The 21,533-nt window shown below is 44.1% G+C and overlaps 1 protein-coding gene across 1 annotated transcript in view; it reads left to right on the forward strand.

Annotated features, from left to right (window-relative positions):
• The window catches only part of SLC45A4 (solute carrier family 45 member 4), an 86,998-nt gene that overhangs the window by 37,961 nt on the left and 27,504 nt on the right, over positions 1–21,533 (forward strand). Inside the window, exon 3 of the mRNA XM_073632303.1 lies at positions 16,659–16,847. Coding sequence (XP_073488404.1) covers positions 16,659–16,847 — 189 coding nt within the window. The remainder of the gene's footprint in view (positions 1–16,658; positions 16,848–21,533) is intronic.

Raw genomic sequence — 21,533 nt, forward strand, 5'->3', positions numbered from 1 at the left:
ATCTATATATGATTATGTGTGAGGTATTGATCTATGATATGTGTGGGATGAAAGGGGGGGTTATTGAACTATATGTGTGTGTGTGTATGGGATGGTGAGGGGAGAGGTATTGGTCTATGATGTGTTTATGTGTGAAGTATTGGTCTATGATGTGTTTATGTGTGAAGTATTGGTCTATGATGTGTTTATGTGTGAAGTATTGGTCTATGATGTGTTTATGTGTGAAGTATTGGTCTATGATGCTTGTGTATGTGGTGTTGATCTATGGTATGCTTGTGTTTATTGATATATATTGAATGTGTAATGCTCTTTGATATACACGATATTGTCAAAAGTATCAGGACACCCACCTTTATATCATAGATTATTACACATATCATAGATCAGTACACACTCGATGTAAATCAATAAACATAAAACATTGCAACACACACGATTACCAAAAGTATTAGGACACCTGCCTTTACACACGAACTTTAATGGCATCCCAGTCTTGGTCTGTAGGGTTCAATATTGAGTTGGCCCACCCTTTGCAGCTTCAACTCTTCCGGGAAGGCCGTCCAGAAGGTTTATGAGTGTGTCTATGGGAATGTTTGACCATTCTTCCAGAAGAGCATTTGTGAGGTCAGGCACTGATGTTGGGTGAGAAGGCCCCGGTCGCTGTCTCTGCTCTAATTCATCCCAAATGTGTTCTATCGGGTTGAGGTCACCACTCTGTGTAGGCCAGTCAAGTTCCTCCACCCCAAACTCGCTCATCCATGTCTTTATGGACCTTGCTTTGTGCACTGGTGAGCAGTCATGTTGGAACAGGAAGGGGCCATCCCCAAACTGTTCCCACAAAGTTGGGGGCATGAAATTGTCCAAAATGTCTTGGTATGTTGACGCCTTAAGAGTTCCCTTCACTAAGGGGCCAAACCCAACCCCTGAAAAACAACCCCCACACCATAATCCCCCTTCCACCAAATGATTTGGACCAGTGCACAAAGCAAGGTGCATTTTTCAGGGGTTGGGCTTGGCCTCTTAGTTCCAGTGAAGGGAACTCTTACGGTGTCAGCATACCAAGACATTTTGGACCATTTCATGCTCCCAACTTTGTGGGAACAGTTTGGGGACGGCCCCTTCCTGTTCCAACATGACTGCACACCAGTGCACAAAGCAAGGTCCATAAAGACATGGATGAGCGAGTTTGGGGTGGAGGAACTTGACTGGCCTGCACAGAGTCCTGACCTCCACCCTATAGAACACCTTTGGGATGAATTAGAGCGGAGACTGGGAGCCAGGCCTTCTCATCCAACATCATTACCTAACCTCACAAATGCGCTTCTGGAAGAATGGTCAAACATTTCCCATAGACACACTCCTAAACCTTTGTGGACGGTCTTCCCAGAAGAGTTGAAGCTGTTATAGCTGCAAAGGGCGGAGCCAACTCAATATTGAACCCTACGGACTAAGACTGGGATGACATTAAAGTTCATATGTGTGTGTAAAGACAGGCGTCCCAATACTTTTGGTAATCGTGTGGGCCTACGATGTGTGTGTGTTGCAATGCTTTATGTTTATTGATTTATATTGAGTGTGTACTGATCTATGGTATGTGTGTGTGTATTAATCTATGATATACATGTGGGTATTGATCTATAGTGAGTGTGTATGTCTGATATGTGTGTATGTGTAAGTGTCTCAATCTATATGTGTGCTTAGTATTGATCTATATGTGTGTGCTTAGTATTGATCTATATGTGTGTGCTTAGTATTGATCTATATGTGTGTGCTTAGTATTGATCTATATGTGTGCTTAGTATTGATCTATATATGTGTGCTTAGTATTGATCTATATGTGTGTGCTTAGTATTGATCTATATGTGTGTGCTTAGTATTGATCTATATATGTGTGCTTAGTATTGATCTATATGTGTGTGCTTAGTATTGATCTATATGTGTGTGCTTAGTATTGATCTATATGTGTGCTTAGTATTGATCTATATATGTGTGCTTAGTATTGATCTATATGTGTGTGCTTAGTATTGATCTATATGTGTGTGCTTAGTATTGATCTATATGTGTGTGCTTAGTATTGATCTATATGTGTGTGCTTAGTATTGATCTATTAGTGTGTGCTTAGTATTGATCTATATGTGTGTGCTTAGTATTGATCTATATGTGTGTGCTTAGTATTGATCTATATGTGTGTGCTTAGTATTGATCTATTAGTGTGTGCTTAGTATTGATCTATATGTGTGTGCTTAGTATTGATCTATATATGTGTGCTTAGTATTGATCTATATGTGTGTGCTTAGTATTGATCTATATGTGTGTGCTTAGTATTGATCTATGATATTTGTGTGCATGTGGGAATTGATTTCTTATGTACTAAGGTACATAATGGTAAATATGAAAAAAAGAATGTTTGTGTATTGAAGATTTATAGCTGGCGGCGCTGAATGGGGCAGTTGTACAGAAGTGGATCTGTAGTTTAGTTGCACTTTAAACCTCCCACCTTCACCTTGTTTGTAATCATTCAGGGCTCCCCTTTCTTCATTCAGTGTGTTAGCTTATAGGAGTTGTAAACCCTCGTGGTTTTCACCTTAGTGCATTCTATGCATTAAAAAAACCCTTTTGTGCTGCAGCTGCCCCCCCCCCGACCCCCCCACCCCCTTTTCTTACCTGAACCAGTTCATTCCAGCAATGAGCAGGAACCCAGCAGCTCCAGCCGCTGTCCTCATTGCATAGGTTGATGGCAACGGGAGCCATTGGCTCCCGCTGCTATCAATCAAATCTAGTGACGCGGGAGCCGGGGGGCAGGACCGAGTCAATGGACGCATCATCAGGACTCGGGATGATCACAGGACTCACAGTCACGATAAAAATCGCAGATCACCACCATTACTAGTAAAAAAAAAAAAAAAAAAAAGAAATAATAAAAAATGGCAAAAAATCTATCCCCTATTTTGCAGATGCTATAACTTTTGCGCAAACCAATCAATATACGCTTATTGCGATTTTTTTTTTACCAAAAATATATAGAAGAATACATATCAGCCTAAACTGAGGAATTTTTTTTTAAAAATTGGGATATTTATTATAGCAAAAAGTAAAAAATATTGTTTTTTTTTTTTTTAAACTTTTCACTCTTCTTGTGTTTATAGTGCAAGAAATAAAAACCGCAGAGGTGATCAATTACCAGCAAAAGAAATCTCTATTTGTGGGGAAAAAATGATAAAAATGTCATTTGCGTACAGTGTAGCATGACCGCGCAATTGTCATTCAAAATGCGACAGCACTGAAAACTGAAAATTGGCCTGGGCAGGAAGGGGGTGAAAATGCCCGGTATTGAAGTGATTAAATAGTAAAAAATATTAATAGTAAAAAAAAAAATGTTTTAAATAGTAATGTAAATAGTAAATTTTTTTTAAAAATGGGTCTTTTTTCTGCGGATTTTCTTCTATGTTTTTATCAGTCTATATAAATCATTATTTTTTTTTTCTGCCATCCCTGTAAACTCGTACCTTCAAGATATTATTGCAGTTATAGAATCTTCTAAGATTTTTTTTTTTTTTTCTCTCCCCTCCGTACCCCCTGACCTCAGGCAACCCTCAGATTGGCTGTGACACAGTTTGCATTTCCTGTGAAATGCGGCTCGACCAGCTCTCACTATTGTTAGCCGACATTTAACTGGAGGAAAAAAAAAAACAAAAAGGAATTATTTACTATGCGCAGTGTCCTGTTTGTTTAGAAGTTGCTGGGAATCGTCTCACCGGTCCAGTCTCAGTGGCAGCCGGGACCTCCTACGTAATGACCACGGGCTGTATTCTTCGGGTTTTTTTTCTCACCGCGTTTTGAATGAACTGTGTCGTAACAGGGGAAGTGTGACTGGAGAACCAGGTAAACAGGATCGGCGGTGCCAGAGGATCGCTCCGCGATATTTGTTTCCAACGCTGTCTGATAAGTCTCTAAATAATAGCGTTTCCTATGGAATGTTGTCAACAACAGCTGAAATGAGGCCGTTTTGTTTGTTCCTGTGCTGCCCTGGTTCCGTTTTCTCACTGGAAAGGTGAAGGCTCCACCGCTGCCCTTTCAATGGAGGCCAGACTTGGCCGGGAATGAAAAAAAAAAACAAAAAAACTTAGCGGCATTTCAGCAGACCTGGGAAATAAAGCGTCGTGTTCCCTGACGGCAGGAATTCTAATTTTGTTTTGAGATAAAATATGGCTTGATCTGATCGAGATTAAAAGAGCGGGTTATTGTTAATGGAACTAAACAGAAGTCCATCAGAGAAAAACAATTTCAACTGTTTGATGGGAAAAATTACAGAAGACTTTAAAGTGTAAAGCCAAAGCTTTATTTTTTAGGTTTGGTAGAGTACCGTACCAGCCATTGATTGATTGATTAATTGATTGATTGATAAATGCGAGTTAAGAATGATTAATGAGTTATTGGCCAACATAAAGAGTAACTTCAACATAAAGAGTAACTTCACCCTTTTAAAAAAAAAAAAAGAAAAAATTAAAAGTCAGCAACTACACATATTAATAGTGACTATACAGGAAAGAATTAAAAGCAAACAAAAAAAAAAATCTATCACATTGCTTCTTCAAGTTTTATACAGTTTTTAAAATAATATTTCTAAAATCCACATTTTTTTTGTACACAGGGAGGAGCAATGGAACATATAGACATCAAAGAAATCCTGGACAGCCGCACTCCAAAAATATTTGCCTTTATTCAATATGGTGTCATCCAAAGTACAGGTCACAGCAGAGTGGAACAAACTGACGCGTTTCGCACTACACAGAGTGCTTAGTCATAGCTAAGCTATGACCAAGCACTCTGTGTAATGTGAAACGCGTAAACTTTGTTCCACTCTGCTGTGACCTGTATTTTGGATGACGCTTTATTGAATAAAGGCAAATATTTTTGGAGTGTGGCTGTCCAGGATTTCTTTGATGTCTAACTGCTACAGCATTGCCAGCACCTGGACTTCTAGACTGAAGGAGATGCCTTTTACTTTGATCTGACCCACCTGGAGCGGTGATACTCTCTCAGCAATGGAACATATATTTTTAAAAAGATACAGCACTTATTTTTATTTTTTTGGGTAAAGGCTGTTGTAAGGGGTTAAAGAGAAGTACACACACGTATGGAAAAATCTTAACCCCCCCCAGGGGACCAGGTGCATTGAACATTTAGCACTGATCTGTGCAGTTGTTTCTGAGCTAGTGTGGTTGACCTCCTACCCCTCCCGTCCACGGCTGTCCAGCCACACTGCTTACAAGATGGACAGCACTTGTCTTTGGCAATAGGTGCATGCTGGAGATGAGCGCTGTCATTCACAACACAAGAGCTAGGAAAAGACCGTTCAGTGCTGCCAGTGCAGTGTATGTTTACTACCAACCAACAAATAGATCATACAGCCCCGCAGACCTGACTGATTTTTACTATTGCCAGTGCTGGCGGGGCTGTATGATCTATCTGCCGGTGCTTACAAATGTAAGCTGTGGCAGCAGATCACACAGCCCTGCAGTGATGAGTTATCTTTTTACTAGTGCTTGCATTGTGAATGATCAATCAACACTGGAAGGGGAGGCTGAGACACTACATAAAACCATTTTTACAGAGAGAAGGGACAGTGGCTATAGTGCTGCCTGTACCTCCATCATTGGAACACCCACAAATTGGGCTTCAGTCTGGAGAGGAGCTACAACCAGAACAATCAGAAATAAAATTGGGCTTTTAATACATAACAGGATCTTGCAAACATGCACTTGGTCTCCTGGGGGATTCAATAAAGATCTGTGTTTATGCTTCTATAAGGCACCCATAGACAGCTTAAAATTTGACCAATTTCTTCAAGCACCACAAATATTTGGCCTAACATTGATTGCACTGTTCAGCAGCTGGGGGTGCTGTGGCTGCCTCAATATAATGAAGATTCCACCACGCCATTAACATGCATTGGAAAATCGATAGACTTTTTTTCCATTTCATTCAGTCCTGTTGGCTGAGCAGCCGAAGTTGAAGTCTGAGTCGTCTTTGGGTGCCTTAAAGTAGTAGTAAAGCCAGCTTTTTTGACTTTTACCTACAGGTAAGCCTATAATAAGACTTACCTATAGGTAAAATGAATATCTCCTAAACGTGCACCGTTCAGGAAATATTCACCCTGAATGCAGCCGCTGACGTCACCGGCACATGCACTCTGAAGCTACCGGAAACCAAGGGTTCCCGCGCATGAGTGACATCATCGCGGCTCCGGCCACTCACAGTGCCAGAGCCCGCAAACCCGGAAGAAAGGTCAGAGGAAGATGTTAGCCCTCTCAGCGGTGACCGTGTGCCGCTGGAAGGACTTCGTTCTAAGGTAAGTATTTCATAATGTGCTAGTATGCCATTGTCTTGCATTTTTTTTTTTTTATTCTGCAGCGGTTTACTACTGCTTTAAGGTTATAAAGATATAGATCAGAGTTATAGAGTTAATTAAGTGTTTATAGGGGTAATTGACTCCTTTTGACAGTCATACAAGGTGAGGAATGTACCTGGACTTCTTATCTTTGACCCCAATAGCACGTTTTTATCTTTATAGCCTGACCTTTTCACCATAGTCTTCACTATGTGTATAATCCTTTTAAATAATCATATTTCTTGAAATATAGAACACTGTGTATAAATATGCAAGTTTTCTGAACTTTTTTCAGAAGTGGATCCAAGACATCCCGAAAGTTTGCAACTTTAATAAATTAAGTGAACCAATAAAGGGTACCATTTAAACTCCAAACTTTGTGTCCCCATTTGGGAAATCCACCCCTCTCTTTTCGTCCTGGTGGCCATTATCTCCAGATGAAGAAAGTAACAAAATCTTAAGCGGCCATAGATTGCCATTTGGCTGGTTCAGCAAGGACCGGCCAAATTTCGTTCCATTGTGGTCGCCCCTGTTTGACAACAGTCGATTGGGCTTGTTGAAAAATATTTCTCGATCAGCTAGCTGATGGAAAAAGAATAATTAATCTATGGTCAGCTTTAGAGTTGTCACCAAATATTAAAGTGGTTCTAAAGGCTAAAGGGTTTTTACCCTAATGCATTCTCTGCATTAAGGCAAAAAACCTTTTAGCTGTAACTCCCCCCCCCCAATACTTACCTGATCCTGATCTTAATCCAGCACTGTGCCCAAGAGCGGATGCACTGCTCTCTCTCTCCTCACAGAACTCGGCCATTGGCATCTGCTGCTATCATTCAAATCCAGTGACAAGGAAACAGTGGGTGGGGATGGTATCAAGCCTGCACAAGTTACCCCCAGCAAGCGGCTTGCTAGGGGGGTGCTCAGAAGACAGAGCCAGTTGCGCTAGCAGGGTACCCCAGAAGTAGAGGATCGGGGTTGCCCTGCAAAATCATTAGACACCTGTTACAGCAGCGGTTCCCAACGTTTTTGGTACCAAGGACCACTTTTGGTGTAGCAAAATTTTCCAGTGACTGTGGGGCGGGAGGGCCCCCTTTATATCAGTGCCCACAGTCCCCCTTTACAGCAGTCAAGGGTACTACATTGTATAGGGGCACTGTGATATAAAGTGGGCTGCACTGTGCCCCTTGCAGTCATGGCCCCCATCAAAGTGGCCCTTGCAGTCATGGCTTCCCATTACAATGCCCCTTGCAGTCTAGGCCCCCCATCACAGTGCCCCTTGCAGTCATGGCTCCCCCATCACAGTGCCTGTTACAGTCATGGACCCCCATCACAGTGCCCATTGAAGTCAGGGCCCACCATCACAGTGCCCCTTGCAGTTATGGCCCCCCATCACAGTGCTCCTTGCAGTCATGGCCCACCATCACAGTGCCCCTTGTTGTGGCGCCCATCACAGTGCTTCTTGCAGTCATGGCCCCCCCATCACAGTGCCCCTTGCAGTCATGGCCCCCCCCATCACAGTGCTCCTTGCAGTCATGCCATCCCATCACAGTGCCCTTGGCAGTCATAGCCCCCATCACAGTGCCCCTTGCAATCATGCCCCCCCCCCAAATCATAGTGCCCCTTGCAGTCATACCCCCCCCCATTACAGTGCTCCTTGAACTCATGCCCCCCCCCATCACAGTGCTCCTTGCAGTCATGCCCCCCAATCATAGTGCTCCTTGCAGTCATGCCCCCCATCACAGTGTTCCTTGCAGTCTGCAGTCATGCCCCCCCCCCCATCCCAGTTCCCCTTGCAGTCATGGCCCCCCATCACAGTGCTCCTTTCAGTCTGCAGTCATGCCACCCCCCCCCCCCCCCATCACAGTTCTTCTTTCAGTCTGCAGTCATGCCGCCCCCCCCCATCACAGTTCTTCTTGCAGTCTGCAGTCATGCCCTCCCCATTACAGTGCTTCTTGCATTCATGGCCCCCATTACAGTGCTTCCAATCTCTGCCTCCCCTGCACACTCTGCAGGTTAGCAGGTTGTGTCTATTCTCCTAGGTCTCATGCCTGCTCAGCCGGGCAGGAGGGCGGAAGCTGACAAATTTATCATGATATCAAGCAGGTGATTACCCGCTTGTTAATATTAAGTCTCCCACTCTCTATTATCCTGATCTACAGCTCCTGGGAGAATAGACACAGGCTGCTAAATGGCATGACCGCGGTCCAAGACAGGACCCCATTCGCCACGCATCTCCTGCTGTGTGGCGGCCCGCTTATCAACAGGCCACGGACTGGTACCCATACTGAACAATATAATTGTCTATAGCTGGCCATACACTATTCGAAGTAGTAAAATGGAAAATAATTTATAACAGTGAATGTGGTTTTTAATTTGGAAAAGTCCATTCACTCCATAATTAAATACTACAAGCAAACAAAACTTTTTCAAGCTTGCCCAGCTTTGGAGTTTTCACCAGAGGGGAAATCTCCCAACCTGTTATGGTGACAATGGGGATATTCTTGTTGTGCCTCCAGGGCAAGAACTGAAGTCCCAATTTTTTTTCTCGTTCCTGGCCTAGTGTGACAACACTTACTATAGTGTACCGGTGAAGGTGTAGTGTTGACATCATAGGACTACAGAACACCTCCTCTTCTTCTCTTGTTCATAACTTGGGGTGGGGGTGGGGGGTGTCAGTGGTTCACAGAGAGAACTGGGAACCCTGTAAAAACTGATTTCAGAAGGAAGCGATTGGTTGGCTGTGCAGCCACTTGATCACTTTCACACTCTATTTGTGTCAGTATCTCCCCCGCCGTGGTTTTCCAAGGCTCCACGTGCCCATTGGTTGTCTCAGGACAGGGTAGATGGGAAGGGAGATCAGTGAACTTCCATTCGCTGATCTCCCCTTCCAGTTAATGAACTAGAAATGTTGTATAAGGCCTAGTTCAAACCTATGCATTTTTTAGTTCATTTTCAGATTTGCAGAAAAACACTACAATCCATTTAACATGGTTTCCTATGGGTCACGTTCACATCTGTGCATTTTATGGAAAGGGCCAGGGACTTTTTTTCTGGTTTTTGGTTCCATAGACTTCAATGGATCAAAAACGTTTATTGAAAAATAGGGTTGTCCCGATACCACTTTTTTAGGACCGAGTACAAGTACCGATACTTTTTTTCAAGTACTCACCGATACCGATTACCGATACTTTTTTTTTAATGTCACGTGACAGTTTTTTTAATTTATTTTTTTAACAGCGCTTTCTTTTTTTTGGGGGGGGGGGGGGTGAACGGTGTATGTGTGTGTGTTTTTTTTCCAATTTTTTTTTTTACAATAATATTTTTTTTATTCTTTATTGTGTTTTTTTTTTTTTTTTAATCAGCCCTGTTGGGGGGCTTTGGTGAGATATCAGGGGTCTTAACAGACCTCTGATATCTCCCCCTTGAGACAGAGAAAGAGACAGAGGATAGAGATTCCCCAGTTCCTTTCTCTGCAGCCTCAGCTGCACTGAGAATGAATGGAGAGAAGACAGCGGCTCCTCTCCATTCATAAACTGAGACATCGTAATCACAGGAGATTACAATGTTTCAGTTATGTGAATGGACAGAGTCAGCTGACTCTATCCACTCACAAAGGAAGGAGGAGGAGGACGGCGGAACGGAGGGGGAGAACGGAGGGGGACAGAGAAGGAGAGCAGAACGGAGGGGACAGCGGAGGGGGACAGAAAAGGAGAGAGGAACGGAGGGGACAGCGGAGGAGGATGCAGTGACATACAGCGGTGAGCGATCACCGCTGTATGTCACTAAAGCCCCTGAAAGCCACGGGGGGGGGGGAGAATCTTGTAACTCCCCCACGCGCAGATCACAGCTGTCCTCTAGGTATCGGGGGAAGCATCGGGAGCATTTGCCCGAGTACAAGTACTTGGGCAAATGCTCAGTATCGGTGCCGATACCGATACTAGTATCGGTATCGGGACAACCCTATTGAAAAACGCAAAATACACCTGCAATATGCAAACTGCAACCAGCATAGGTGTGAACCAGACCTAACGCATCACTTCTGGGTCAGTTTTTAACATGTGACAGCGCGTGTCGGGATTAGAACACCCGCTGTCACAGGGGTGTGAGGGGGAGGATGCTCCATAGTAACATGTTACACCCTGAATACAACTATAAAATGTTACTAAAGGTGAACCTATCTTTTAAAGTGGTTGTTAAGCCACTATAATCTTTTCATGCCATCCCCTCTGTTATATAACAATATGTGTCCCAGTGTCTGATCTGTATTAAAAAAAATGCTGATTACACCTTATATCAGAGCGTCTCCCAGCGCTCACGTGACTCCTCGGCTCTCTCCTCTGCCCGGCGACAGCTATAGCGGGAGGGGCCAAGAACTCCCGCTGACGTCAGCCGGAGAGGAGAGAGAGCCGAGGGGTCACGTGAGCGTTTTGAGACGCTCTGATATAAGGTATAATCAGAATTTTTTTTATATAGATCAGACACTGGGACACATATTGTTATATAACAGAGGGGTTGGTATGAATAGATTATAGCTTTTATAACAGCAGGAGGGGAGGGGGCAGGCAGTGTCTGGAGCTGACAGGCAGGGAGGGAGGGGGAGAGGACAGAGAAGGACAGAGGAGAGCTGCGGATGACGGAGGCACGTAAACTGACCACAGTGTCAGGGCTCAGCAGCCTTGATAAACCGTGGTCAGTTTACGGGGGGAGGGCAAAACCAGCCAGGTTTTTTAGGTTATACAGGGGGACAAGTTACACCGCATAAGCACTGTGCTGTATAACGTACTTTAAGGGAACAGGATCATTTTTTTTTGTTTAGGGTAACAAACACGTTAACTCTCAACTGATTACCAATAGGGGCTTTTAAAGCGTCTCAATGGAATACATAGGCCTCTTTCTAACCAATGACAAAACAAAGCTCTTAATTCACTGCCTGGTCATCTCTTGCCTCAACTACTGCAACTCCCTTCTTTCATGAACCATTGTGCTAATATTGTGTAATATGAAAAAATTGGAACTACCAAAACTTTACTTTCTAGAGTGCCTGCTTTCAGAAAATATATAACGTTTTGGGAGTTTTATGTAGTCTTTAGGCCTAAAATGATTTTTAATTGCGTGCACAAAATGCAAAAACGGCTCTGGCAGCGAAGGGGTTCATGGTAAATTTTAACAGACCAAATGGTCATTTTTTGGGGTTTATAAACACTTAAAAAAAAAAACAATAGTTGGAGTTCTGTGTCATGGTACTGGTAGTCAACAGGTTAACACATCCTGGCAGTGATTAGTGTACTGGAATTACCTTGGAATACCTCTACGGCCCAGGTCATCGGGATTTGCACAATGTGATGACACTCTGCATAGCAGTGAGTTGACGCAGCTCTGGAACGCAGGGAGCGATTCAGGGAGTGACTCCGGCCAGCTGATCAGTACATTCTCCGAGTCCATTCATCTATCTCTACCAGTGTTCATTCACACCCATACAATGAAAGGACTTTTTTATTTTATTTATCTCTGAATTCTTTTAACTACCAAATAAATCCGGATGATCCTGGACCTGTTGATGTCGAATTTCCTGGAAGCCGCACACAATCGGGAGCCTCATTCCAATGTAGGATGTTGGGCTTTGTGCATTCAGGCCAGGTTTAGTGTATTGTGCGAAGTATACACTGCCGGCTTATCCTCTGAATGGCTTCCTGCGGGGAGATCACTCTCACGCTTGTTTACACCAACTATCATCGGCCGCGTGTCCGTCGTGTCACATCCATTCTGACAACCGGGATTTAGACCCCCTAGGTTTATTAGGGGATTAAATTGGGGGGAAAAGATAGATAGATAGATAGATAGATAGATAGATAGATAGATAGATAGATAGATAGATAGATAGATAGATATACAGTATGTCACAAAAGTGAGTACACCCCTCACACTTTTGTAAATATTTTCTTCTATCTTTTCATGTGACAACACAAAAGAAATGACACTTTGCTACAATGTAAAGTAGTGAGTGTACAGCTTGTATAACAGTGTAAATTTGCTGTTCCCTCAAAATAACTCAACACACAGCCATTAATGTCTAAACCGCTGGCAACAAAAGTGAGTACACCCCTAAGTGAAAATGTCCGAAATGGGCCCAAAGTGTCAATATTTTGTGTGGCCACCATTATTTTCCAGCACTGCCTTAACCCTCTTAGACATGGAGTTCACAGGCAAGGCAGTAATCATCTTGAAGGTGTGTTTGGGGTCGTTATCATGTTATCTCCTGGGATTCTTTGGACGGTTTCCTATTGCCTGAGCCACCAGGGAACTTCCTTTAAGGTAGAATCCTTGTTATGTTCTGATCCTTGAGTTTGAATGTTGGCTTCACCCTGTGACCAGCTGTTGGCAGTCACCTGATCAGTGACCCTATAAATCATCACTTCCCCTTTCTGTCTTTGCCCTAGTATAGGTTCCTGTTTCTGCTTGTTGGTGTATATTATTGTATTTCTGGTTGCTAACTTTGCTTGTTCCTGACTCCGCTTCTTGGATTACCCCTTGGATTTACGCTGATTTTGTTGCTGACCCTGCCTGTTCCTGACCCCGTGTCAACGGGCCTGCTGGCTTGGATCGTTTAGGATTGCCCTTTCTCCCACCTGGTTCCTGTCTTCGGCCTCTACTAACCGTGAGTTTTTGCTGGTGGTTCCTTGTTAGGCTTTTTGCACCTTCTATTGTGGTCCTCATTCTGGCTGTAGGATCTCAACCGTCCCTCCACCTAAAACTAGGATAACAAGACTACCGGTCAGTAAACTGGAGGTTGGAATCTCCTGGCAGACCTGACACTATACTAGGGACAGAAGGGGTTAGTAATTGCCGAGGGGGAGATTTAGCATCAAATCTGCAAGGAATAAATTGTCTCTGGTGCCCTCTCTCTAACTGGCATTTAGGAAAGCGAGTGTTTACCAGGATACACAAATTGATGAAATCCTCCAGGGCCACTGGGACCTCACTGTAGGTTAATTCATCCTTTATGCGTTCTGCAAGACCTGCGGAAGGCGGCCTTAAGGGCACAATTATCCTAGGTAGTCTCTGCTTCAAGCGTGCGGAATTCAATGGCATAAGATGCTACTGTGTGTTTACCCTGATGTACATAGAGAATACAGAACTCAGCAGCAGCTACTCTGCCAGGAACGTCAAATATTTCCTCAAAGGTTTTCATAAACATGGGGTAGTCGGTAAGAATCTATAAAGGAGAATCTTTCTCAAGAAGAGGTGACACCTAGGACAAGGCTCTGAGTTAGTAAAATTCTGGATTCCAAGACATAGGGGTAGACAATTGCATTATCTAGTGGACTGGAAGGGTTACTCCATTGTAGAAAGGACTTGGGTGCCTGCTTGTGATGTTCATGCCCCACAGCTGGTCAAGTCCTTCCATGATAGGCACCCAACGAAACCCAAATAGGTCGGGGGGCATCTTTGTGTGGGGGGTACTGTCACACTGTGTCCAGGATTTGATCCTGGGATTCTTTGGACGGTTTCCTTTTGCTTGAGCCACCAGGGAACTTCCTTTAAGGTAGATCCTTGTTATGTTCTGCTCCTTGAGTTTGGATGTTGGCTCCACCCTGAGACCAGCTGTTGGCAGTCACCTGATCGGTGACCCTATAAATCATCACTTCCCCTTCCTATCTTCGCCCTAGTATAGGTTCCTGTTTTTTGGTGTATGTTATTGTGTTTCTGGTTGTTGATTTTGCTTGTTCCAGACTCCGCTTCTTAGATTACTCCTTGGATTTACGCTGATTTTGTTGCCAACCCTGCCTGTTCCTGACTCCGCCTTCTGGTTAACCCCCCGTGTACTTCTGCCTTGGTCTGCTGACTTGGGTCGTTTAGGATTGCCCTTTCACCCCCCTGGTTCCTTTCTTCGGCCTTTACTAACCTAATTTTTGCTGGTGGTTCCTTTTTTAGGCTATTTGCACCTTCGATTGTGGTCCTCATTCTGGCTGCAGGATCTCAACCGTCCCACCTGATACTGGGATAACAAGACTACCGGTCAGGAAAACCGGAGTGACTGTTGGAATCTTTTGGCAGACCTGACAGTTGGGAGCTGTAAATATGGGTATCTATATAGGGTACTGATAGACAAAAAGATGAGCCAGATATTTATATTGGTGAATGATTTCACATCAATCTATAAACTCTGTAGCTGAAGGTCCTTTAAAGAGGAGTTCCACCCAGGGGGTCCATTAAAAAAAAAAAAAAATTAATAGTCAGCAGCTACAAATACTGCAGCTGCTGACTTTTAATTGGACACTTACCTGTCCCTGGGTCCAGCGATGCGGGGGATCGAAGCCCCGCTCGTCAGCGCCGGCATTTCAACTGTGGGCGCCGGGCTGTGGCTTCACAGCTGAGCACCCACTGCGCATGCACGAGCGGCGCCGCGCGCCATGATTGGCTGCTCAATCACCTGGGACCTGTAATGGGTCCCAGAAGATTGACAGGAGGGAGGGAGCAGAGCCGAACCCTTCCTGTGCCGAGGGGGAAGTGATGTCACCAGCCCAGGCAAAGGAAGAGGCAGACTACGAGGGACCACCTAGCAACAGGCATTTAGAGGTAAGTAAAAAAAAAAAATATCCAAATGTTTTTTTGTTTTTTTTTTTTTTAGAATTTTTCAGGTATTTTTGTTTTTTTGGGTGGAACCCCACTTTAAGATCTATGTAGGTATGATTCTCTACAAGAAGTAACTGCAATTATGTATCAGAAAAACAAATATGTGTCTGTGCATATGTGTGTGTGTGTGTGTGTGTGTTGCAGAACCCTAGATTTTTGTATTAAAGGATCACCTGCAAATTATCCAGAACTTCAGATTCACAAATGTAGTCATAGGATAGATGTTTCGGGCTTAACCTTCTTTAAGTCTGACACATATATAACAATTGTTACAAAGCATCCACTTTAATTATCAGGAACTGGTAATGACAAAAGAGGAAGAGTTAACCATTTTATCAAGTAAAGATTAATAACCGGCAGTATTGGTAAGCGTCAGAAACCAGGGCTGTCCATAGATGGAGTGATTACTGTGTTGATAGGGAAATCCTTCCCGCGGAGCCATTGTGTTCTCCCGGTGGGGATGGCCTCCCTTCGGCCCTTCACCTTGTGATCAGATGATCACATGTAAACAGTCTTGCTGGTTAATCAGCAGTCCTTTCCTCCCTCACTGTGTCTGTGTGAGAAAAGGAGAGCCGTTAACCGTTAACCAGCAAGACTGTCAGTACATTGTTTACACTGATAATCAGTGCCACCTTTCAGTGCTACCTATCTGTGCCACCTATCAGTGCTCATCAATGCCGCTTATCAGTGCCAACTATCAGTGCCTCCTCAGCAGGGCTCTGAGCTGTGAGCGTGTCTCTCATACAGCCCAGAGCCTGCACTGACAGTTCCCCCTCCCTCCTCCCTCGCATGGATGGGAGAGGAGAGAACCAATCTGCTCCTTCTCCTCCTGCCTCTCTCCTTCTGCGTGCACCAGGGGAAATGTGAAACCCAGCAGCTGAATGATCAGATTCCGCTGCTTAGCTTCACATTTCCTGCAGTGCACACACAGAGGAGAGGGGCGGGACGAGAAGGAGGAGATCGGCTCTCTCCTCTCCCATCTGGGAGGAGGGAGGGGAAACTGTCAGTGCAGGCTCTGGGCTGTACGAGAGAGACGCTCACAGCTCAGAGTCCTGCGGCAAGCAACTCCGCTGGGGTTTCCGACAGTGGAGGAACGTCAGGGCCCGGTCCCAAGTGTGACCTTTGCGAGCCTGGTAGTTCCGCCACTGGTCTGTGCACAAACCTCTAGAGGGCTTTTTGAAAAAAAAAAAAATCAACAAAAATATCTTTGAAAAAATAACTGTATTGTTATTGTACTGTCTATAATATTCCACCGCTGATGGATGTGGCACAGGTACTCTTGCACTTTCTTTTATTCTGTTAAATCTAGTTAGTTCTGGAGTTCCAGTGTATATATATATATATATATTTATTGAGGATTTAACAGAAAAACGAAAATGCAAGTATACCTGTGTGTATGTGTTTAATATACAGTATATTTATATATGCACACAGAAATACACGATTGTTTGTTATTGGTGTACAGAATGATTGCACGTAATTTGGAACTTGGTATCCTCCGGCTGTCTATGTGTCTGGTCACCTTCCTCCTCTGCTCTCCCTCGTATCTGATATGAAATAACATTATTAGGTTCTGTTTTATCTCCACATCGGCTCCGACTGTCTATAACACCAGTAAATGTCTCTCTTCCCGCAGGTCTTCCTGAACAGTACTACAGCCTGACATGGTTTCTGAGCCCCATCCTCGGTTTGATATTCACTCCTCTCATTGGCTCGGCCAGTGACCGCTGCACACTTAAATGGGGCCGCCGGCGGCCTTTCATCCTCGCCCTGTGTGTTGGGGTTCTCCTGGGAGTTGCACTTTTCCTCAATGGCTCTGTTATTGGTAAGCAAATGTTTTATTTGTTTTACACTCATACTAAGTAAGGCCTGAACAGCATCGTGTAAAGATACATTGAAAGGAGATTGTACATTGATTGCAGAATCGGATTGTAATATATGTGGTCAGCTTAACATTTTTAGACTTTCTTTGGCGTCTTAACACAAGCCTGTCAACAATTTTAATCATTTAACCACTTAAGGACCGGAAGATTTTCCCCTTTAATGACAAGGCCATTTTTTGCGATACGGCACTGCATCGCTTTAACTGACAATTGCGCAGTCGTGCGATGTTGTACCCAAACAAAATTGACGTCCTTTTTTTCCCACAAATAGAGCTTTCTTTTGGTGGTATTTGATCACCTCTGCGGTTTTTATTTTTTGTGCTATAAACAAAAAAAGAATGACAATTTTGAAAAAAAACTATATTTTTTTTACTTTTTGCTATAATAAATATCCCAAAAATAAATAAAAAAAAAAACGAATTTCTTCATCAGGTTAGGCCGATACGTATTCTTCTACATATTTTTGGTAAAAAAATCGCAATAAGCGTATATTGATTGGTTTGCGCAAAAGTTATAGCGTCTACAAAATAGGGGATAGATTTATGGCATTTTTTATTGTTATTTAATTTTTTTTACTAGTAATGGCGGTGATCATCGATTTTTAGCGGGGCTGCAACATTGCGGGGGACAAATCAGACACTTTTTTGGGACCAGTGACATTTATACAGCGATCAGTGGTATAAAAATGCACTGATCACTGTATAAATGTCAAATTTATAAATGACACTGGCAGGGAACACTAGTTGTGATCAAGGGGTTAAATGTGTTCCCTGGGAGGTGTTTCTAACTGTGGGGGGAGGAGAGAGATCACTGTTCCTAATCACTAGGAACAGCAGGTATCTCTCCTCCCCTGACAGAGTGGGGATCTGTCTGTTTACATTAAGAGAACCCCGTTCTGGCTCTCTGCGGAGCGATCGCAGGTGGCCGACGGACATTGCGACTGCCGGCCATGCCGATCAGCTCCCCCGCTGTGCAGCAGGTGTGCATGCCTGCTATAGCTGTAAAACGGAATGGGCGGACCTGCCGCCCTATAATGACAACGGCTGGTCAGAAAGTGGTTAAACTTAAGAGTAACTCTACTTTTGCTAAGAAACAAACTTTCCTCTCTGGGTGATCTGTGTACATTGGAAGGATTTTCACAAACTTGATTGCAGATGCCTACCTTTTGTTATTCTGAAGGAATGGCTGTTTGTATGTGTGCATGTGCAAAATGAATCTAATGGGAGTGATTTATAATTATCAATCAGCTGCTGCACTTGCAGGGCTCTAATAAGGAAAGTGGCCGTGTCGGAAACCCTTTAGACGAGATTTCCTTTGGGAGTATCTTACCAAAAATGACATTTTTGTTGCAGGGGATGCCTGAAATCTGACTTGTATCTTAGTGCAGACTTCTGGGAAAATCAGTGAGCCAATCACACAAGCAGGAAATTATGTTTCTTTTTTTTTTAAATCGGGCAAAGGTTTTTTGAGATGGCACAAATTTGTACAACCAGACATTAAAAGTACGGAAATTATGTTTCTAGGGGGCATTCTGTATACCAGGGATATGCAATTAGCGGACCTCCAGCTGTTGCAGAACTACAAGTCCCATGAGGCATAGCAAGACTCTGACAGCCACAAGCATGACACCCAGAGGCATGATGGGACTTGTAGTTTTGCAACAGCTGGAGGTCTGCTAATTGCATATCCCTGATGTATACCATCTGTGTACAGAACACCTCCCGGTAGCCGTATTGCACCTTATAGAAAATGACAGCAGCTGCAGATTCAAAAGAAAAGGTCATTTTTAATAACATTCAGTTACAATATGACGTGTGTAGCAGTTGAATTTGCTGTATTATGTATATATTTTTTTAATTGCAATTTTTTTTTCCCCACAAAAGTGGAGTTACACTTTACCCACTTGCAATCCACCAGCCCGCAATGTACTGCGGACGGGCGGTCCCTACAGTCAGAGCCGGGATTAGAAACATAGAGACCTCTTAGTAAAAGCAGCACACAATCATTATACATTGTTAGGTGCACATTTAACCCTTTGATTGCCCTAGATGTTATCCCCTTCCCAGCCAGTGTCCTATGTACAGTGACAGTGTATAGTAATATTACTGATCACTGTAATATATAGCCCTCTGACAACGCATGTGCGCGAAACACGTCATCACGGCAACAGAGAGCGTGCGTTCCGCCTGACCCACGGGCTTCCATCCTTCTCTACACTTCCTGCACATCACCTAGGAGTGTCAACTCAGGTTCCCGCACCGTGCTTCCTTCATCATGGTTGACAGTGACTTTACCATCCACGTCAAGTCTCAGCCCGGGTTCCCTGCACACCCCGTTCCATTACAGACGGCAGTGACATCTACACCACCTGCTGGTGCAGCCCGACCGCCGAGCTCCCAGGACCTATCCTTTTTACACCAGGTCTTCATCCATCTTGCATGGTCCAGGCGCCCTCCATGCTCCACTATCTGGTTGCCCAGTTGTTGTTAACCCATCAACGCCCATGAGGATCCAGCGTGGTATCACACATGCTTTTTATTTATCCATTACCTTATTGGTTTTTATAAATAAACTATGTTCCTTATCCATGGGGTCTTCAGACTGTTGTGATTATCCACCTTATCCTCTCATCCATTGAGCGTTGTTCCCCAGGTTGCTCTTCACCAGTTAACTTGTTCAGATCGACGATATAGCCGAATGACGGCTACAGCACGGACCTACTTTGCTGGGAGTACGTCTATTGACATCCCCCTCATGCCAGAGCGGGGGCGCGCAGGGCGTGCGCAGCGTGCTATGTGATTAGCGAGTCTATAAGACTTGGCTGATCACAGATCGGAGAAAGGGGTCGATCCCGACTCCTTACCACATGATCATCTGTCAGCCAATGACAGCTGATCATGTGATGTAAACAGAGCCGGTAATCGGCTATTTTTTCTCCTTTCGCCGATCACCGGCAGCTCTCAGAGGGACATCGGTCACGATCAAGGAGAGCTGCTGCTGAGTGATCAGTGCCCACCTGTGCCACCTGTCAGTGCCTCCTACCAGTGCCCACAGTGCCACCCATCAATGCCCACATTGCCACCAATCAGTGCCTCATCAACAGTGCTGCCCATCAGTGTCACCTACCAGTGCCCATCAGTGCCACCTATCAGTGGTACCTATCAGTAACACCTATAAGTGTCCATCAGGGCCCATCAGTGCCATCTTATCAGTGGTACCTATCAGTAACACCTATAAGTGTCCATCAGGGCCCATCAGTGCCATCTTATCAGTGGCCATCAGTACCGCCTTATCTGTCCCCATCAGTGCAGCCTATCAGTGCCCATCAGTGCAGCCTATCAGTGCCCATCAGTGCAGCCTATCAGTGCCCACCAGTTCCATCTATTAGTGCCTATCAGTGCCGCCTCATCAGCGCATATCAATGAAGAAGAAAAATGACCTGTTTGCAAAATTTACTAGCAAACTATGAAACATGATATTTTTTTTTTCAAAATTTTCCATCATTTTTTTGTTTGTTTAGCAAAAAATAAAAACCCCAGCTGTGATTAAATACCACTAAAAGAAAGCTCTATTTGTGTGGAAAAAAATATAAAAATTTCATTTGGATACAGTGTTGTATGACCGCGCAATTGTCATTCAAAGTGTGACAGCGCTGAAAGCTGAAAATTGGTCTGGGCACAAGGGGGGGTTTAAGTGCCTTGTAAGCAAGAGGTTAAAATAACGCAGTGCTAAATAGCAAAAAATGCCCGGGTCATGGAGGGGATAAAATCTTCCGGAGGTCTAGTGGTTAAGTCTAAATAATAGGAGCGAGCGATGTCACCTTGCTAAAATAAAGTACCGTTTGTATTGTGTTTATTTTATTGATCACATTAGGGGGAAAAGCTAACTAAGAAGCTTAATTTTTTTTTCCTGCAAGGCATATACAGTGCCTTGAAAAAGTATTTACACCCCTTGAAATTTTCCACATTTTGTCATGTTACAACCAAAAACCTAAATGTATTTTATTGGGATTTTATGTAATGGACCAACACAAAGTGGCACATAATTGTGAAGTGGAAGGAAAATGATGAATGGTTTTCAAAATATTTTACAAATAAATGTCTGAAAGTGTGGCGTGCATTTATATTCAGCCCCCCGGAGTCAATACTTTGTAGAACCACCTTTCACTGCAATAACAGCTGCAAGTCTTTTTGGGTTTTTACAAATTAATATGTGAAAAGTGTGGCGTGCATTTGTATTCAGCCCCCCTTAGACCCCTTTCACACTGGGGCGTTTTTCAGGCGTTTTAGCGTTAAAAAAAGCACCCGTAAAGTGCCTGAAAGAAGCCCCATCTGCAATCCCAATGTGAAAGCCCGAGCCCTTTCACACTGCCAGCGCCCGAAAAACGCTGGTAAAGCGCCGCTTCAGACCACTTTCACACTGGGACGTTTTTCGGGCGCTGGCAGTGTGAAAGGGCTCGGGCCATCGGCGCACCCAGCCTTGTGGCAAAAACATGAAAGCGCTGCAGAGAAGCTGCTTGCAGCACTTTTTTTTGACACCCTGCCAGCGCAGCGCCCCAGTGTGAAAGCACTCGGGCTTTCCCATTGGGATTGCAGATGAGGCTTCTTTTAGGCACTTTTTTTAACGCT

Source organism: Aquarana catesbeiana, linkage group LG05, assembly GCF_042186555.1.
Source record: "Aquarana catesbeiana isolate 2022-GZ linkage group LG05, ASM4218655v1, whole genome shotgun sequence".
Lineage (NCBI taxonomy): Eukaryota > Metazoa > Chordata > Amphibia > Anura > Ranidae > Aquarana > Aquarana catesbeiana.